Source organism: Pocillopora damicornis, chromosome 7 (genome assembly GCF_964200805.1).
Source record: "Pocillopora damicornis chromosome 7, jaPocDami1.2, whole genome shotgun sequence".
NCBI classification, from domain to species: Eukaryota; Metazoa; Cnidaria; class Anthozoa; order Scleractinia; family Pocilloporidae; genus Pocillopora; species Pocillopora damicornis.
In genome coordinates, this window is record NC_142676.1 from 9,172,507 (window position 1) to 9,192,399 (window position 19,893).

The following is a 19,893-nucleotide window of genomic DNA, read 5'->3' on the forward strand; positions in this document are numbered from 1 at the left end:
TAACTGAGAAATTTGCAATCGCTTACCTCAGCTCACTGTGTCCCATGCCGTAAGAAGCACAAGAAAAAAGTTGATGATAGTGAGTCTTGGCTAAGACAAGAAGAATCAGAGAAGAATCTAGGGTCCCCAGAAACGCCACTTTTAAACACGAGACAACTAAGGTAAATTGAATGAATTGTTATTTGCTTTATTTAAAACTATCGTTCAGATTATAAGATGCGCGAAAAACTCTCCCCACCGATTTTTTCCTACATTCTGTTAATCAAAAGTTTCAATAATTATAAAGGCTTTCTTGTTGATCGTCTTAATAGTAACAGTTTCCAGGATTCAAGGGGAGCAAAAGAGAGAACAATTTTCTGTGTAGCTAGGTAAGGCGACATGTCGGCTTTATACTTCTTCCGGCGTGATAACGATAATTATGACAACAATGGGCAAAAAGCACCGTCCGCTAATGATGACGATTATCATAGTTATTAACAATTCTCAGTTATAGTCCTGAAAAAAATCTCAAGGGGTCCTTTGAACAATCCTCTTAATCTCGCCAGAAGTCAAAGTTGCCTAGACTCATTCTAAGGTTCGTGCGATTTTACGACGAATTTTCAATTCCGGTGTGTTGCACGCGCGACTTTTGATAGAAAAAACCTGCACGCGCCATAACTTAAAAGAACGTGTCAGCGGAACGAATCAAATCTCTATCACTTTGCATACATTCTTGGGAACAGAAAAAATTACTTAGAGCAAACATTCTAAGTATAGTGTTCATTCCGTGCAATGGGGCATAAATAAAAGGTTCTGGTGGAAAAGACATACTATTTTATACCACTGACGACAAGCAAAAAGGTTATATGGATGCCCCGGTTAAAAATATATTGATAACTCTATTAATTAATACCAGTTCTAATTTAAAGGAGAAAGTTATGAGAATAAAATAAAAATTGTCTGTACCTCGAAGCATGCCTTCACTGTTTAGACTGATAGTCCTAAAGCTTTTTGAGCATGCATTCAAATATCTTATGACGATAAGCCCGCCAACCACCCCACCCCGCGCTATGCTGTTTTCACTTAGCGGCTGGTCAGCGGTTACGTTTACGAGGTAAACAAACCGATCTATTCCTGATCACCGTTCTTGTCGATCGGAAAATCAAAATACCAGCGTGATATTGCCCCGAAGATGAAGCAGTTATGTTACTTGATTCGTACTTCATATTCGAGTCGAAGCTTGGGTGGCACAGGTTATTTCTTGCGGTGGAATCGACGAGGGGAATTCGAACACTAGTTGAAGTGTGATAAGAATACATGAAAGTCATATATTTGTACTGCGGAAAATACATTTTAAGCAAATGAAGATCATCGCAGTATATACTCAACTTAAGCAGTTGAGAAATAAGGCCTGAAAAAAATTCAGGCCTGAACGGGAATCGAACCCATGACCTCTGCGATACCGGTGCAGCGCTCTAACCAACTGAGCTATCAAGCCAACTGGGAGCTGGTCAATTGTGAGTTCGTTATATACCCGTAGATGGAGAAGGTGTGATAAGAATACATGAAAGTCATATATTTGTACTGCGGAAAATACATTTTAAGCAAATGAAGATCATCGCAGTATATACTCAACTTAAGCAGTTGAGAAATAAGTTGTAGTAGTAATAATACCACAGTGTTACCACAGTGTTATTAATACCACACTAGTTGTAGTGTTTGAATTGTTGAAAGAAATGGTCGCATGAGGATTGTAAGTTTAACGAACAATTTCAAATTTTGTCGCTTGAATTGAAAGTAAAGTTCATTTGAATTGCTTTCGTATGTATTTTTGACGGTTTTAGATTTGCCTGCTTGATTTATATCGGTTACGCTTCGTGTTGACAAGTCCCTCAAAATGGTGGCCAAACTTGGAGATTGCCGAAAATTAGGTAAGTTCACGGAGTTTTAAAGTTCTCGTAAAGGTCGGGCCGCAAAGTTTTTTTCTGTAGTTATCTTTTCTATGGCACCTACTTCCTAGCTATGTTAGTTGGATCAGTTAAGAACGCCTCACTTTTTCAAAAAATTTACCTTGAATTTGATCGGTTTTGGCGTGTTTGATTTAGGCGAACCGATAAGGTGTCATTCAAGTCTTCCTATTTCCTTGATTGACACGTGATGTTTACGAAAGTCGCCTCGATAGATAAGATAGAGTTAATATACATGGCTGTGGTATTTGTTTTTTGCTGAGTTCCGTAGTTTTTTGTAAATTGTCCTCCAAAGTTGTATGAAATTAAAGTCTTGAAAAGTGTCACAACAAGCCTTCGCTCGAGTGAAATTTAATTTCCGTAAAACTCTGAAAAATAAAGAGATCCGATCAAACTGATTGTGGTTTTAGTATAGGTACATGAATGTCTTACAACACACGAGAAACGAGCGAAATCCGTGTCTCAAGCAAAATCGACCGGACCGCTCTTACAGAGACACTCTCTTAATTGGAGAATTTTAACAGCTATCGAAAATTTACGATGCATATTTATATATATAATTTCTTTTTTCAGACATTGACGAGTGCGCTAAAGGAACACACACGTGTAGTGCCAATGCTGAGTGCGCCAACACTGAGGGATCTTACAAGTGTACATGCAAAACTGGATACTTAGGAAATAGAAGTATTTGCACTAAACGTAAGTTTTTTCTCGTGATGTTTTCATGGGGTTTCTTGTGACTATTTTTTTTAAAGGAACGCGAGCCTTTTGTTCTAATGTTAAACGCTTTACATTTATACTCACTAGAAAGGCTTGCAACTGATAGCATTTTGGAGTACCACCCACTGAGCCTTTTGTCGCTTCAGAAAGAGTGCTTTGTTTTGATATGCAATTAGCTGTACCCTTTTAACCAGTTTGCAAGTTTTAGTGCATTTTGGAGAAAACTTTATAACTATAATACTCACATGAATACGAAACTACAAACAAGGCTAAATATCATGTCAAATTTTTTGTTTTAGCCTCAACGTGTAAGGAAATCTTCGATCATAATATGTGAGTAAATAATTTACTGATAACCAAAATAGAATGGAAAAGATGATAATAATATCACTGCTAGTTCAAAGAGGAAAAAGAATAGGCTGAGCCATCAAAATGATAAAAAAGATTAATATTACAACAATTTAGCGCCTGATCCTTGATAATAATAATTTAGGCAAACTTTTTGTTTGAAAATAATTGAAACCTACTCTGTCTTTTAACAAGATATGTATATGACGTACTAAATATGTGCAAGTCTCGGACTTCATCAGCTTTAAATGTACCTCCACTCCTTATAAAGTATTTCATTCAACAGATCGAACAAGAGTGACGAGGTTACTCTGCACTTAGACTCAAAACCAATTTCTGTTTTCTGTCACATGGGAGACTTTGGATGCGGAGATGGAGGATGGACACCGATCATGAAGATTAATGGCAGTAAGGTAACAATTTCTCCGCGAAGAAAATTCATTGACAATACAGAGAAAAAATAGATGAGCGAAAAATTGCTGCTTTGTCCTTAGCAACCATCGAGCATCGCTCAAGCCTATTTTTTGGCCCTGAAACTAAAAAATTAGTATTTTGTCGTCAACAAAGTATAAATTCATTTGCAAATTTATTGAGGATACAGGTCAGCATTGCAAGCTACAAAAGGTGGGGGCCAAAATTAGCTGCGGTTTCCGTAACAACCGCCAAAAGTCGTCTTTACTAGACGAGCAACCAAGAGTCCCTCACGCGTATTTGATAACCCTGAGCCTAAAACAGGCTATTATTGATGCTATGTTTAAATTCGAAAAATCCTTTGTCAACAATTTCAGCACACCTTCCATTACTCTTCTCATTTCTGGGAGGACAGAAAGACCTATAAAAATGCTGCTGGCAAGTATGGATTCGACTTACAAGAAACAAAGTTACCAACCTACTGGAAAACACCCTTCTCCAAGATCTGCCTCGGTATGAAGATCGGACAACGACTTAGGTTCATCTTGATCAACAAGACAGCCGAATCTTTGTATTCATTGATCGCTGACGGGAAATATCGCGCCACCTTACTGGGTCGTGACACGTGGAAGAAGGTGGTTGGTTCGCAAGCCTCTTTGCAGCGAAACTGCAACAAGGAAGGGTTCAATGCTGTAAGTGACAACCGTGGTTTCTTTAGAGCAAGAATCGGCATCATTGCTAACCAACAGAATGACTGCTCTACCTGCAACTCCAGAATCGGGTTTGGTACAGGAGTAGATAATTCGTGCGGAAATGAAGCAACATTCAACCCTGATAATGGAGACAAGCACATCAGAGCTATGGGGTAAATCTTAGTGCAGTGACAAGGCATAAGATTCACATTTAAGCCATGAAGCCGTCATAGATTTGAAAAAAATTAGTTTGCTAACTCAAACAAGGTTAATAAAAACTAAGTTTTTTCGTTTGTCTCACGACTTAGTCATGTGTGATGTAGATCGCAACGTTTTGACTGCATACTGCTAGTCTTCTTCAGGCGATGAGGTCGACTGGTCATGCGGGATTTTATAAGCATGATGCTCTGCTGTGATAAGTTGTTTTTTTTCAACAGCTCTGATTGGTGCATTTCGATCCTTGCTGTTTCACTCAGCGATTTGCTCCTTCGGCGGTCCGCTGTCGCACGGCTCTCCTGTTGTTGTGTTTTTTGATCGTGGGCATCCATGCTTCTGGAATTTCCATTCCACTATCCCTGTTGATGTTATTAGGGTGAAGTCTTGTATGAACAAGGTAGTGGAGCAATGGGTTCAAACTCGTCTTGTTTGGTCAGATCTTTCTCAAATATTACTTTATAACTCCGGTCATTGACGTGATATTCGTTTGAGGTTAATTTAGGTTGAGAAAACGAGGAAGAAATCGGCAGTGAAGCCATATTAGATTTTTGTAATATTTTTCGAATTGCACAGCGTGAAAGTTCGTGAGTTCCTGGTTTACCTTTAAAACAAACGTAATTCTACGCGCCTCTCAGTCGAGCTGGTACAATTGCGCGGCAATATATTTCATGCAGACCCATACAAATCTGGCATCCATCCTTTTTACCTTGAACCTTTATAGTTGAGGGCTATCCCAAAATCTAACTAAGCTTTTTGATTCCATCACCTGTAACTCAGACCATAAACTGTATAAGCTCCTGCCTCCTCAGAACAACTGTGAACTCAATTTAAGACGAAAGAGGAAATTTAATGTCGTACATGATGTACAACTGTCTGTGTAAACCAGGATGCTAAAAATATGGAAATGCCTGCAGTATGGGTAGTATTTTTTTGTTTTTGTTCAAATGCTACTGTTCAGACAAGGAGAACAAATACAAGCCTTTCGCATATCGATGAAGAACGATAACAATGAAGACATCATATAATAATGATAATGACAACACAAATGATGATAATAACGATGATAATTATGATAATGATAAAAGTAATACCCACTAGAATAAAAAAGGTTCAGTCGGCCCCCAAATTGTTCTGTAATTCAAAATTATTTTAGTCTTTTTAAATTGAGAGGACTGGTCATATAACATCCTGCGTACGTCACATGAACAAACGAACTTTTGCTTCGCAAAGTGGTACTACCGGAACACATCCTTCTCTAAGATCTGTCTCGGTATCAAGACCGACGAACAGATCGGGTTCACTGTCAGCAATAAGAAAGCCAGTTCTCACTACTCACTGATCGCTGACGAGAAATTCCGCCAACGTCCTTAGGTCGCGACAACTGTAAGACGCTGATTGGCTCACAGGCCTCCCTACAACTCAATTATAACAAGGAAGATTTGAATGCAAGGATTGGATTTCTCGGTAACAACGAAGATTATTGCAGAAATTGTGATTCCAGAATTGGGTTTGGTACAGAAAAGCCCGGTGGTGAACACAACACCTGTGGTAACAGAGCAACACACCATGGAGATAATGGCAACGAAGACATCAAAGCCATGGGGTACATCCTTGTGCAGTGTGAAGGAAACTACGTACTTTCCCAAGAACGTTCGAGAATTAGATACATATAGATGTGGATTAAGGGGTACAAAGTTGTGGACACTAAGCTTAAACTAATCACCATCCTATCCATTCTACCTTAATCAAAGCTGTGGACACTAAGCTTAAACTAATCCAACTAATCCAACCTTCCTTAGTTTCCTGCAACCAAAGGTAGCAGGAAATTAAAAAAAACAATTAAAACCCGTTGGTTTGGCACAGCCAGCCTTTTAGTACAGATACCAAAGAGTTAGAACGGAGCTGTTTGTTTCGAAGATCGTGGCAACATATGAAACAAAAGTGCTTAGACATCTAGATAAGTAATGATATAGACTTTTTTGTTTTATTTTGCTGTTGACCCCATTTTAATGTGCTCTGTCCAAGAGAGCTCCTGAATTTTTTGTTGTCGTTGACTTTATGTTTTCTTTTGTTTTCTTTATTCAAATCATTGTTTTAGCGAAACTAGACAGTATTAAAGTCCTGACTCGAGCTTCCTTAGGGTCTTATTTTGTGGAACAAATGGGTGATTTTTCACGCAAAGTCTTAGTAACTAGTCTGTGTAGCAAGCGGTTTGGTTGGCAAGCGCCTGAGAAAGCTACCTACGGAAACTTAACTGAGAATTGCCTCTTCTATTTTGATATCCTTCTATTTCACTGGTTGGTAGTTTCTCAGGTATTGCTATCATCATGTAACATTCTTGAATATAATTCTTCCCAATCAAAAATTTTTCCAGTAGGGAATGGGCCAATTTTGTTGTATATAACGTTAAGAACTGTCTGTTGTAAGTAAGATACATAATAACTAATAACGGTATAAAGAAAAAATCGTCGGAAGAATTTGTGGTGACGTTGTCCCCATAATAATTAAAGAACTTCATACTATTAAAAAGAATAGCCCGCTTATTTAAACGAGATCTAACCCAACCGCGGTTTTCCGCAAGCAGTGTGCCTCGGTGATTTTCCATAAGAGGGTTGATTTCATTTAAACAGCTGTCCGTCTACTTTTAGGTATCGGCCTGTTGACACTGTTCACAAAAAAATTGATTCTTAGATAAAAGGTTCGGCTAAATTGAAGAAGGCTTAGAACGCGGTTTTGTTAAACGACGACTAGACCTTGTTTAAATAACCGGCCCTAAATCTCTGAGCTTCTCCTAGAGGAATATTTATTTATAATAGATATTTCTTGTGATTAATAAGGCAATGATTTATCGATGAAATTAGAATTAGAATCTATTAGAAGATTCCAGACACCCGCCATCCAAACCACACAATTTTTCAACGACACAAAACGGTATAATATTGATAGTTGTAACTTATCTAAGTATAAAAATCACAATTCCTTAATTGTGATTGGTTTAAACAAATTATTTTCTATTAATTCACTTGTCAAGTTGTTCTCGGACAGCTTGTTATCGAACAGTTCAATAAGCCAATCACATTCAAAGTTTTAGTTGAAATCAACCAATCACAACCTTGGTTTCCTTTGTCAATTTTTAAATGCAAAATTCCTCTCTCTTCCACACCTTGCCTATTCACGTTTCCTCGGATATCGTAACTATTTGTTCAGTTATTTTGCAATAATTTTTTTTAATTCAAAGTTGCACTTTTGAGCAAAGTTTTCAGTATAGAAGCTTTATCTCTAGAAATAAGGAAAAATTCCAAAACCCGGGACATCCGACATTACCACCAAATTTCACAAAAGTTGACCGAATACCAGCCGAGAATAAACTCTCCAAAGATCAGAACTCAAGCGAAAACAATTTACCAGAAAAAGCGTCTTGAAATGTTTCGAGATGTCAGTGTTTGTTTACATAAATGCGTTTCCACTCTACATCTGGCTGTTACGCAGTCACATTGGAGGAAGCCATTTGACACTGATTTGCCTGTCGGCGCTGATGCGTGCTAAAGAGCAAAGAGCGGACAGGATTTGTGAAGACATGGGAAAATGAAGTGTAACTCACGTGAATATGTAGCTATATGTTGCGTCCGTATGGAAGGTGCTTCAACCAGCCAAAAGAGGAGGAGAGAGGTCAGGCAAAGGAAGGAGAGCTACACTGGAAACAACACACCCTTTCAATATCGATACTCGAAGTATAATGCTACGCGAATAATGATGAACGATCGTCGATATTTTTCGCGAACTAGCGCCTCCGGCAACTTTAATAGACATGAGCACTAATTCCGCTCATCTCGCGCCTTCCGTGCTAGTCTCAAATTACTCTTTGCTTTTTATCTCTGAAAGTGGAAAAAAAAAAAAACACCAGAAATTGATAGAATTTTCAGGAAATCGAAAAAATACTGCCTTTTTCCTTCTGAAATACCTTAATTGGTAATAAGACTTCGTGTCGTCCAATTCGGTCTGTAATCATACTTGTGACAAACAAATCGGAATCCCGCTGCGCAGTCCATCGATTTTGTTATCCCTCGTATGATTACAGACCGAATTTGACTCCACTCAGTCCCATTACCGCTACTAAACTCTTTATGCGGGCAGTTTCTTTCGTAAAATAAAAACAAAACAAACAAATCATATGACATATATAGGCATGTTATTGAGTAACTTTGAGATGACTTACTAACTTCTATTAAATAAAAGAAATTATGTCTATGACAAAATACATCACAGTTAGAAGTCAACCGGTTCAATCCCAAGTTTCATCGGCTGAAAAAGAGGCCGGCAGTTTTATTCGAAAAGAAAAAAATTTGTCTCGTTGTAAGGTTAGTTTCGCCATCATTCATTTGTTGAGCGGAGAATAGTGAAGGGGAAAGAGGAGTAATCTGTCTTTCTTGATTTTTCTTATTATTTATTGCTTTTCATTTGCTGGAGGGGGTGCGTTTTTCTTCTCCGCCGCTGAGTGTAGAGAAATCGATTTTTAGACTTGTAATGCTTTTAGGCAGATGTTATTAATTATTAATTAACCTTCTTAGACGATTAGTGAAATGATTTAAATAAACTAGTTGCCCCCAATGGATTGTATACTTAAAAGATAAGGAGACAAACACATTTCATTGGAGCCACACCAATAGACTCCTAGAGAGAATACAACAAATTGAGCCCCAAGTATCATTGATTGGACGAGAATCACAAAGGTTCGATTAAAGAGGAACACATTCTACAACAGGTTTTCAGATCAGCTTGTTAATCTCACGGGAAGCTGGTACAGAATCCAATGTGCGCCATGAAAAATGCGATCAGTCCTCTTCTGTCTTTGTGTCTTCTGTTGTCTGCTTCTGTCTCGTCTCAAGGTTAGTTTCTCCAGTGCCTTATTTTGAGTGGAGGATGGCGAGGGTAAATAAGTATATATGCAGAACGATTCGCATCAATCATACTTGTCGGTTAACACCTGTCATTTCTCTAAATGAAGTATAAGTTTTCTTATCTTCACTATAGAAATCCTTATATCCGCGGTTTAAAACCTCCTTGACTTTGATAACCTGGAGGTTTGTGGAGTCATACCAAAGGCCACCTTGAACTTCAAACAATTTCGGGAGATAATTCTAAATAAGACGAAAGGGAATTCTTAAAACAAAAATCCTTTCAAAAGTCGCACATGCACTCATGAATAAAATACTGGCTAAACACATGTCAATTTCTCGCGCAAACACCGAAAGGAAGGCATAGGAAATAGCCCGTGTTTTGCGAAATTAACGAAAGATAAATAAAAACGTTCATGGATTTAATTTCAAGGGTGCCAAATTATGGAAAAGGAACACCAAAGACTTTTCGAGCAAAGTGGCATGACAATTCCACAGACTAAACAGTGCCCCTTTCTGTGGTTCAAAGTCCGCATAGGCCCAGACAAATCACCTCTGTAAGTTTCTTTTTAAAAAGTGCCTACCAATACCGTGCCACAAATCCACAATCTAAGGCTGACAAATCGTCTCAATGGGGGGGAGGGGGGGTGGCTTCTACGGGTAACAGTTAAAGTTTTGGTCATTTTGCTGCAAATGGTTCATTTAACCCCAGTAATAGTTAAAAATAATTTTTTTACGGTGAGCTTTTTTATGACTAACCATTAAAGTTCGTCAATTATTACGCTTAACGGTCATTTTTTTTCTAACAGTAAACCCCATTGAAACCCTTTTGTATATATGTGCTTATATCACTTAAATGCGTTATTATCATCAATCCATTTTATTCGCATTGTCCTTGGGAAGTGTTAGCGGACATAAATTCTTCGATTTATCTGCTTTCCCAAAATTATAGAAAAAAAAATATATTTTCTCAACCGACAGTGACAGTCACCTTGGAAACCGAAGATAATCAAGAAACTTCACCACAGATGTCCAGGCAGAGTCTGCTTTCCTTGGACAAGTTTCAATACCTCAATGCACCAAAACTTGAAGAAATCATTATACACGACGACTTTGAATGCATGTTTAGGTGCCTTCACCATCCTCTGTGTGTTTCCGTGAACGTGGTTGCCAAAGGTGAACTGTGGTGTGAGTTATTGTCAGCTTATGAGAACAGCAATCCTATCGAGTACAAAGAAACCAAGAATTTGCATCATTATTACTTTTTGGTAAGAGACTTTCTTCATCTTTTACTCAAAATGATACCTTGTTTGCATCAAGTCCAAATGAAGATTTTTCCTGGACCATGTCTTACATGGTTAGCAAGGAAAATACAAATGCAAAGGGAAGAATATTACTCACTAACACGAGGCTAAGCTATAGAAGGTCATGACCTATTAAATTTCTCGTTCATTTTTATCCATTGCATTCTAGCCAGTTCTACAGTGTTGTTATGATGAATAAAAACATGGGTATAACTGTTTACATTCATCGATTTAAGGGATTCCTGTTTTTCTCTGCGTTTTAGTTTTAATTTAGAGTTTTTGTGTTTGGAAGGAGGGGTCTCAAAACGACCTCATATTTTCAGAATGGAGAAGGCTTATAAGGTAGAAGTTATTGCCTTACTATAGCTTTAAGGGTTAATATCTATTTATTTATTTATTTCTGCTTTAGAATGCTTGTCTAAAAAATCCCTGCAAAAACAACTCTACTTGCCAAAATGATCTTACTGAGAAAGGTTATATCTGTTTGTGTTCAACTGGGTTCATGGGCCCAACTTGTGAAGAAGGTAAGACACGTTTCATTATTAAAAAAACCAAAAGTACAAAAAATAAACAAACAAAAACACGTGAACGTCTCAGTTCGTGACGTATTACTGGAAAATCCCAGGTTTAATACCGAGGGATCTTACATGTGCACATGAAAACCAGGATGCCATGGAGATGGATTGACGTGCGAGGGTAAGACTCTCAAAGTATGAGTAATCTAATGACTTAGCCCTAGCGCTGATCCTTTCTAATCTAATTGAGTTAGCATGGTAATTATCAATCAAAAGTGTGTTTACAACCAAGAGCGAGGGTTGTTCTGTGAGAATACCGTTCCGAGATTTCCACAGGTGTTTCGTTCCCTGCACACCACGAAGTTTTTTTCGCCTCCCCTCGCTTCGCCCAAGTTCATTTTATGTAATAAGTAAAAGACTAAAATAAACTTATTAAGATAGCTTCTCGAGCTGCCAGTTTCACTCAAAAACGACATTCGAATAGCTTACATTTGCTGAGTAAGAGTTCTTCATCAATTTTAAACTAAATCTTACCTATCCTAAGTAGTATGAGTATTAAGGCATCATCAGATTGGGGTGGGTATAAAATTATACAAATATAACTCAACAATACGAGAAATGCCTTTGTAATTCTATACTTCATCTTGTTTTAGGTCCTTTCTCCTCGTGTTCAGAAATTTACAAAAGTCAAAGGTACATAGAAATTGATAATTCTTTTTAGCTTAGGGTTAGGGTTAGCTTGAAAAATCCTAAAAAATAAACCGAAATGTTGGTGAACGTCTTGTCGTAAGAGTAAAATTGAAATTATACAATAGAACCTTACCTTAACAGTCCCTTAGACACAGCGAAAACCGGCCATTTTAAAATGAAGGCCGTCATAGAGGGGTTGGTGTAGCATTGCATCTGTTTTTACAAAAAAACAGCTCCGATTTGTATTTTCATGTTGGCTTGGTGAGTTTGCCAAAGTTCCCTGCACGAGCCCTTTTACTCATTTTGTAAATGTATTCATCATTTCTTAGATTTCAGGTCTACTTTACAGACCTTGAAAAGCTTTGCTATGTAATAAATCTACTTTTGTATATGAAAACATTTAAAATGCTAACCATAACTAAGGCTGAAAAAAGCCGCACAGCCCTGTGCAGTGTGAGAGAATTGAATAAAGGCATGAAAGAAAGAGCCACACTAGGTCCCTATGTCATGATCTACAGCCAATTTTCCCGTCCGGCCCTACCAATTAGTTCATAGTAACATGGTTATTACTCCAAGTTAATCAATAAATAAATGAAACAAATAATTAACAAGTAGAAAAAATGGCTTAACTTCAGTTCACAGGAAAATAGAGCTTATCAACTTCTACTAGATCATGCGAAGGTCAATATTTACTGTCACATGACTGATGACCTTGACAGCTGCGGGGGTGGTGGATGGACGATGGTAATGAAAATGGATGGCTCAAAGGTATCGTGCTTCTCGTCTCTATTAAACTTGAGCCACATGTTCTACTTAAAAGGGAAAATTCAACTAGTGACCTGTTGAGAAAATGAGCTGTCATCAATATTCGCTAAATACCATATCTTAATGTATATCAAGATAATTGGAAATTGGCCACCGGCCGTAAGGAGTTTCAAGACTGACGTAAAACCGACTGTGTGGGAGACACTTTTCCCTTTACAATCTTCCTTGCAAAGGGTGATATGACCAAGGTTTATCCTCAAACATTGGCTGCGTAAACTAATCGTGAAATTGCAAATTCATAAATGAATTCAGACGAATTTTATTCTAAACCAGCTAACCATCCTAAATCTTTAGCTTCAATATTAATTCACCTGAAAGACTGACGCAAAAGGAGCCGGAAAACTAAAAAACAACAATAATAATGACAACCTAGAGGCTCAATGCCGAAGGCTTCAAATTCACCTAAACTAGACAGATCACTTTCCCCGCTCTCGCTGTAAAAACATTTCGCATTATTCTACCCGTTTTGGTTCTAAAAATTATCTGCATATGGATTCAACCATCATTCAATTAGTTTCAAATTTTCCATCTACATAGCAAACCTTCAACTATAATTCGGAACTTTGGATTAACACTGATGACTTCAATCCTCAAGGTGGGGAGACTGGGTTTGACTTAAATGAGACCAAGCTACCGACTTACTGGAACGCATCGTTCTCTAAGATCTGTCTTGGAATGAAGCTCGGCGATCTTTTAAGGTTCACTGTCATCAAAAAAGAAGCAAGTTCTTTGTACTCACTGATCGCTGACGGACAATATCGTGAAACATCACTGGGTCGTGACACATGGAAGTCGCTGATTGGCTCCGAGGCCTCTCTACAATTATATTGCAACAAGGAAGGGTTCAATGCTGTGGTTGAAGATCAGCTTTCCAAAGCAAGAATTGGTATCATTGCCAATGACCAAAATGATTGCAAATCCTGTGATTCCAGAATTGGCTTTGGCACAGGTGGCTCTCCTGACCACTCCAACACGTGTGGGAACACTGCAAAACACAGAGGGGATAATGGAGACAAACACATCAAAGCCCTGGGCTACATCTTGGTTCAGTGAAGAGATAACCAATATTATCGCCAGGAAATGGACAAAAAGCTAACCAAAACGTTTTAAACATTTAGATGTTCCAAAAGGGGTCCGAAGAAACAAGTAGACATTGAGCACGAATCGATCTAGTTTCGTTTGTATAAGATTTCCCAAAACAAATTTCAACTTGCAATTTCCGATTAACATCAACGTTTCGCTGTTAGTCCAAGGAGAGGAAGGGGGTGGGGGGGGGGGGGGGGCAGGAATGGAAGGGTTGTAGGGGGATGGGAGGGCAAAAGCTCTTCAGGTAATTGAAAAGATAGCGAGTCACCCCCAGCGTAGTCCACCCAGATTCATAAGACCAGTGAAATATGTATAAGTGGTTAACAGCCTGGTGTTGTATGGAAAACGCATACCATATTTAATTACACAATTTTTCGATACAGATGTTAATAGTGCACGTCTAGTAACCTCAGCGTTCATTTATCTTTTTGAAAACTTGCGGGCAGCGAATGGAATAACAGATGACCTCGGTAAAAAAATATCAGTCACCAATACTATTACTATCATCATAATCACTTTGTTAAATGAGTAGAGAACAACAAATCTTAGGAAACCGAAGAATATTACAATTAAGCTATGGTGCACAAAACTATGGTTGATTTTGGCAATATTGCATTATACATATACCGTATTTCTTCACCTATAAGCCGAGACCCCAAAAGTTAGAGACCTTTCATCAGACTCGTGTTGTCCAAATGAAAAAGCAAAACCATCGGCTATAAGCCGAGAGCGAAATTCTTGATTTGTTACGGGAAAATTCATTGATTTTCCCGTGTGTGTTATTCGAAACATATTTATTCGTAAACTTTCACAATTAACCATTTCAAGTCCTTTCATTTTGATAAATCAAAAAATGGATAAAAACCACAGTAGCTTTTGAATAGATTTTTATCGATTACTCACTTTTACTATGCACCTGCTTGTCGGCACATTTGTCATTGTTACATGGTTTTTTTAGGTAAATATAAGTGTTAATAGTCTTTCTGGAAACATTGGTTTTCATGGTAGATAGCAGCTGAGTTTATACTCGTAAATCCAATTTCTTTTCATGCGATGGTTTCCAAACCAATCTTGCATAAATAAGCAGAAACTTTTAATTGCTTTTCCGTTTTTTATTTCCTAAGCTGCGCTGCTGCAATTAAGATAGGTATTGTTTTCTATACCAGAGCTGTAAAATCGCACCTAGGTTTCCTACTTTAATGGCATAGAGTTTATTGCATCCGTCTTTTTAATTTTGAGATACTTTCCGTCGTAGAAACAGATGGAATAATTAAGTAGTTTTCGTTTAACTTCAAAGAGACTTTTTTCCGCTCCTTTGTGTCCTTATTCAAATATTGCGATTTGTGTAACAATAGCACTTCGCACCAGTTACTTCTTAAGCAAGTACCTTGTACAGCTTTGATGATTACAAACTAGAGTATGCTAGAGGTCATGTCGCTTGTTGGCCTGACCTAGAATAAAAGTACTGTGGAACCAAAGATTGTCTTATCCTTGACGTCCGTATAAGCTCGCTCGAAGCAGGTCTCCGTGTACCAGGAAATCGTGACGAGTTTCCGTTCTCGCTGCCAAGTCGTCTCTACAGAGTTATTTCCCCCAGTTGTTATTGTGCCGTCCGCGAAGATTCAGTTTCCCAGTTTTGGGGCGGAAAAGCTATCGTCACAGATTGTAACTGGTCATTTGCGTGAGCGAACTTCACGGAAAACATTGGGAAATGGCTCAATGAACACAAAAGCTAATGAATGAGAATAAACACAAAAGAGAAGAAGAAAATTAGTGAAGATGTAAATACTAATTCGCGAATGCAGAAACACAACAATACTCTCAGTCACTGTATCCTGGCAAACGTTTCGATCGAGTATCTCTTTCGTCATTGTAACTTTTCTCATCATGCCAAAAGCACGCCGCTCGTCGTATATTATTGCTTTGGAGATAAAAGTTATCGCGGAAGCTGAAGCTGTAGGAAACAACTCGGAAATAGCGCGAGATTATGAACTTAGCGAGTCCATGGTGCTACGATAGAGAAGAGACTAGGCGACTATTCTTACTGGCGAGCTTAAGATGTCTGCAGAACGTGCAAAAATGGGCTGTTTCACTCTCAAGTGTCCCTAACTAGACGAACAAGGGCGTCGTTTTCGCAGCAAAGAGACCAAATACTTTATTCGTGATGTGAAATGAGAAGAATTTCGCTGAATTGATTGATATCGGCTTTCAATGCGTGGGAAGCAAAGAATCTGATTGGTGGTCAGAAATACGTTGTTGTTGTGACAATTTTAAAATATGTCACTTAAAGAGCGCTGCAGTCACGGAATTTACGGTCACTTCGCATCAACATTAACTTTGAACTTGTTTTTGAATCCCAGAAATCTCGCGAAAAAGCTCCCAAACTTTTGTGTCAAATACTGAAAAAATCGCTCGGCTTATAGGTGAGGAAATACGGTATATCTATACATATTTTTTGTTTTCCAGGTAGTTTCTCTGTACATAATAAGATTTCAATACTTCGGTTTTTTATTTAAATTCACAGATATTTAGAGGCTTATTTCATTATTTGCTGGTTTGTTTTACCTAACGATGTGACCGATGTAGGTCACCTTACATCGTTTTCATGATATCCTACTTGATCATATTAAGAGCCGAAATTCTCTTTCATGTATAATAGATGTTTTGGTACATAGGATTACTAGCAACATTATCGATTCTCACCCTGTTACTTTGATGATCTTGTTTTGGAACGATACTAGCTTAAGATTATCATGTATTTCACTATGCCTTTGAGTCATGAACTGAAAACCGACAGATGGATAAAAAAAAGAAAAATGACTGAAAGATTCTCAAGGAGCTGGCTTAAAAGTTACAAGCCTTTGAAATATTCAGAAATTTTTTTTGAGGCAAATATATTCTGAGCACCATAGACAATAAACGGTGCTCGAATTTTTAACCAGTGTCAAGCAAATCCATCAAAGGAAACTTTTCTTCTTATTTAGGTTCTTGCTAAATCTAAGGAAGTAGAAAATAAAGCTACATCTAAGCTTATATGGTACCATAAAAAACGATATCACTCTAAAGAGAAGACGGGTGGTTTATTATTGGTCAGAAAAGAACGAGGAGGATTTGATTTTTAGATCAGTTTGTTAATCTCCTAGGGGATAGGTCTCAGAATGCGATTCGCACCATGAAAACTTCAATTATTATCAGTCCTCTTTCGCCTTAGTGCCTTCTGTTGACTGCCTCTGTTTTTTCGTCAGGATATTTATTTCCATGGCCTATTTTTTTAGTGGAGGATAGACATCTTGGAATGGTCAAGAAATGGCACAGCTGCGAAGTTTAGTTTTCAGAACAAAAATGTAAATGGTGGTCTGGTAACATGACTGTAAAAAGAAATCAGACACCATGTCTAAAGTAGCGATTTGTTCGTTCTTAGTCCTAAGAGAAGGGGAGGGTAAAGGAAAGAAGCCCGGTATGTAGTTGAAAAGATAGAGATTTGTCCAAACCCTAATCTGCTTAATTTCACCAATTTATAAGAAACGAACAAGTAGCTACCTATTTTTTTTGTTTTTCCAAATCTTGGTTTTGGCGAAAGAATCGCTTTTATTATTTTGTTATCTTTCTATTTCACTAGTTGGTAGTTCCCAAGAAATGTTAACATCTCCTCAGGCATTTGAAATAATTGAAAATAGTTTTTCCTGTTTAAAAATTGCCAGTTACCCCGTGTATAAACTTTCTGTTGTAATCTAGAGCTAGTTGTTGGAAAACAAAACAAAGCAGACGACAACAACCAAACTTTTTTCGGTATTTACATTAACATATCGATATAACACATTTAGTTCCGACCTATTCTTGACCGTCTTAAATGTAATTGCTCTCATTAAACTATACAGCTCCTTAGTCTGGTCCAACGCCTCTTCCAAAACCCTTTTTGTCTGAAGTTCGCAGCTCGGACTATTACTAGAGCCAAAAAAATTGAACACATGACCTCATCACTCAAGAACCCAGGGTGGCTCCCCTTGAAAAAGCAGCCCTATCTTCGAGACTCCATTTTTTGCGTTTAAGCCGGTGCATAACAGGATCCGCCCTGACTTACCTGATATCACAATTAGTCACAAGATGACAGATATCTTACCGATGAAAAAGAAACGCATTACAAATAAACATTCATTTATTTAAAATCGCTACAGGCAAGACATCATTTCATTGAAGGATAGGGAACTTATGGAATTCATTTGACAAAGATATAAAACTGTGTAAAAGTCCTGCCAAATTTTAGCAAATAAAAAAAAGATGTTTTACAAATCTTTAAATCAAGACTTGTTACAGTATATTATTACAAGTAACATTTAACGATATGAACCAAAACGACGTGAGTGATATCGATTCAAAGCTTCAAGAGGCTGGTTGACGAAATTTAAGAAGAGAAATGGTTTATCTTTGAGAAGAAAAACCTTTGTTGCTCAACAAGATCCAGAACGAATGATAGCTAAAGTCGTGTCATACGTAATTCAAGTAAGATGGCTGCAGAAAAAGCACAAATACAGCTAGTATAATATAAATGCAATGGATGAAACTCCAGTTTGGTGCGATATGGTAGCCGAAACCACTATTGACGCAGTCGGGAAAAAAGCATTACGCTGAAGACGACGGGTCATGAAAAGCCTAGAGTATCCGTTTGCTTAGCTGCCAAGGCCGATGAGACAAAACTTAAGCCCATGGTAGTATTTAAAGGAGCGAAACGAGAATCCGCGGCGCTAAACGAAGAGTTCAAACGTAGAGCGGTGGTAGCCACTTCGGTAAATGGATGGATGGACATCGAATTAACCCGTACCTGGATCAACTCTGTTCGAGGAGCTTTTTCTTTCAACCGAAGGCTGTTAGCTTGGGACTCGAACGAATGTCACCTTGAGGACAGTGTCACCGACTCTCTCAAATCCAACAAAATCGACCGAGTGATTGTCCCCGGAGGTTGTACCAAGTACATACAGGCGCCAGACGTAAGTTGGAACAAACCATTTAAAGCGTCCCGCACAGAGAAGTACGATTAATGGCTGGCGATAGCAGGTATTCACGAAGAAACAGCAGCTGGGGAATTGTAGAAACAGCAGCTTGAAAATTTTTTCCCAAGAGCATACGCAAAATATGAATTAGATACATATAGATGTGGTTTAAGGGGTACAAAGTTATGGACACTAAGCTTAAACTAATCACCACCCTTTCCCAAGGACTACCTCAAATTGCAGTTTTTAAAAGCAAATTTTCCTATAACATTGACGTTTCGGAACTACTCTTGGTAGCAGGAGAAAAAAATTAAAATCCGGTAGGTTGGCACAGCCAGCCTCTTTAATAGCCACAGGATTTGTGAAGACTCATGTCGGGAAAATTAAGTGTAATTCGCGTGAATATGTTGCTATTTGTGTCGATACAGAAGGTGCTTCAACCAGCAAAAAACGGAGGAAAGAGATCAGGCAGAGGAAGGAGAGCTATACTGGAAACAACACAGTTTTTCAATAATCGGTACCCGAAGTCTAATGCTACGCGAATGATGGACTGCGGGTGATGTTTTTCCGCGAACTCGCGCCTTCGGCAACTTCGATAGATATAGGCTCTGGCCAATGAATCTCTTAATTCTAGCAAGAACCCCTATCACTACCAGTTAACAATAATTCCGCTTCGATGCAAAGTCTGAAGAAATTTTCCTTTTAAACGGCAGAAAGGACTTGTAGCTTTCAGACATGATAACAGCTTGAAAACAAGAGTTGAATTAAAAAGAAAAAACAACAATCTCTCTGCCTTTCGGTGAGAACTAATCTTGGTAGACTTGATAACAAATAAGTGATTTCGAAATTGTACGAAACTGCACAGTGTGCTTTTAAAATCAATTGGTTTTGAAATTGTTAATTTGGGTGACGAGAAGAAGTCGACATGAAGTGTCATCAATCTCGCGCCTTCCGTTCTAGTCTCAAATTCCTTTTTTCTTTTTATCTCTGAAAGTTTAAAGAATACCTTAATTGTAGTAAGAACCCCTATCACCATCGGTGAACAATAATTCCGCTCCGATGCAAGTGAACTCTAAAGAAATTTTCCTTTTAAACGGCAGAAAGGACATAGCTTTTAGACATGATAACAGCTTGAAAACAAGAATTGAATAATAAAAACAAAACAATCTCTCTAGCTTTGGAAAGAACTAATGTAAGTAGACTTGATAACAAATAGTTGATTTCGGAACTGTACGAAACTGCACAGTGTGCTTTTAA

At 38.1% G+C, this 19,893-nt stretch overlaps 1 protein-coding gene across 1 annotated transcript; it reads left to right on the top strand.

The window, feature by feature from the left end:
* Positions 1-8,976: 8,976 nt before the first annotated feature.
* LOC113682678 (uncharacterized) lies at positions 8,977-15,126 on the top strand. Its single transcript, XM_027199844.2, has 6 exons — positions 8,977-9,219; positions 10,210-10,496; positions 10,942-11,056; positions 11,701-11,740; positions 12,373-12,505; positions 13,100-15,126. The coding sequence occupies exons 1-6, from the start codon at positions 9,144-9,146 to the stop codon at positions 13,613-13,615; spliced, it is 1,167 nt and encodes a 388-aa protein (XP_027055645.2). The 5' UTR covers positions 8,977-9,143; the 3' UTR covers positions 13,616-15,126.
* The last annotated feature ends 4,767 nt before the right edge of the window (positions 15,127-19,893 follow it).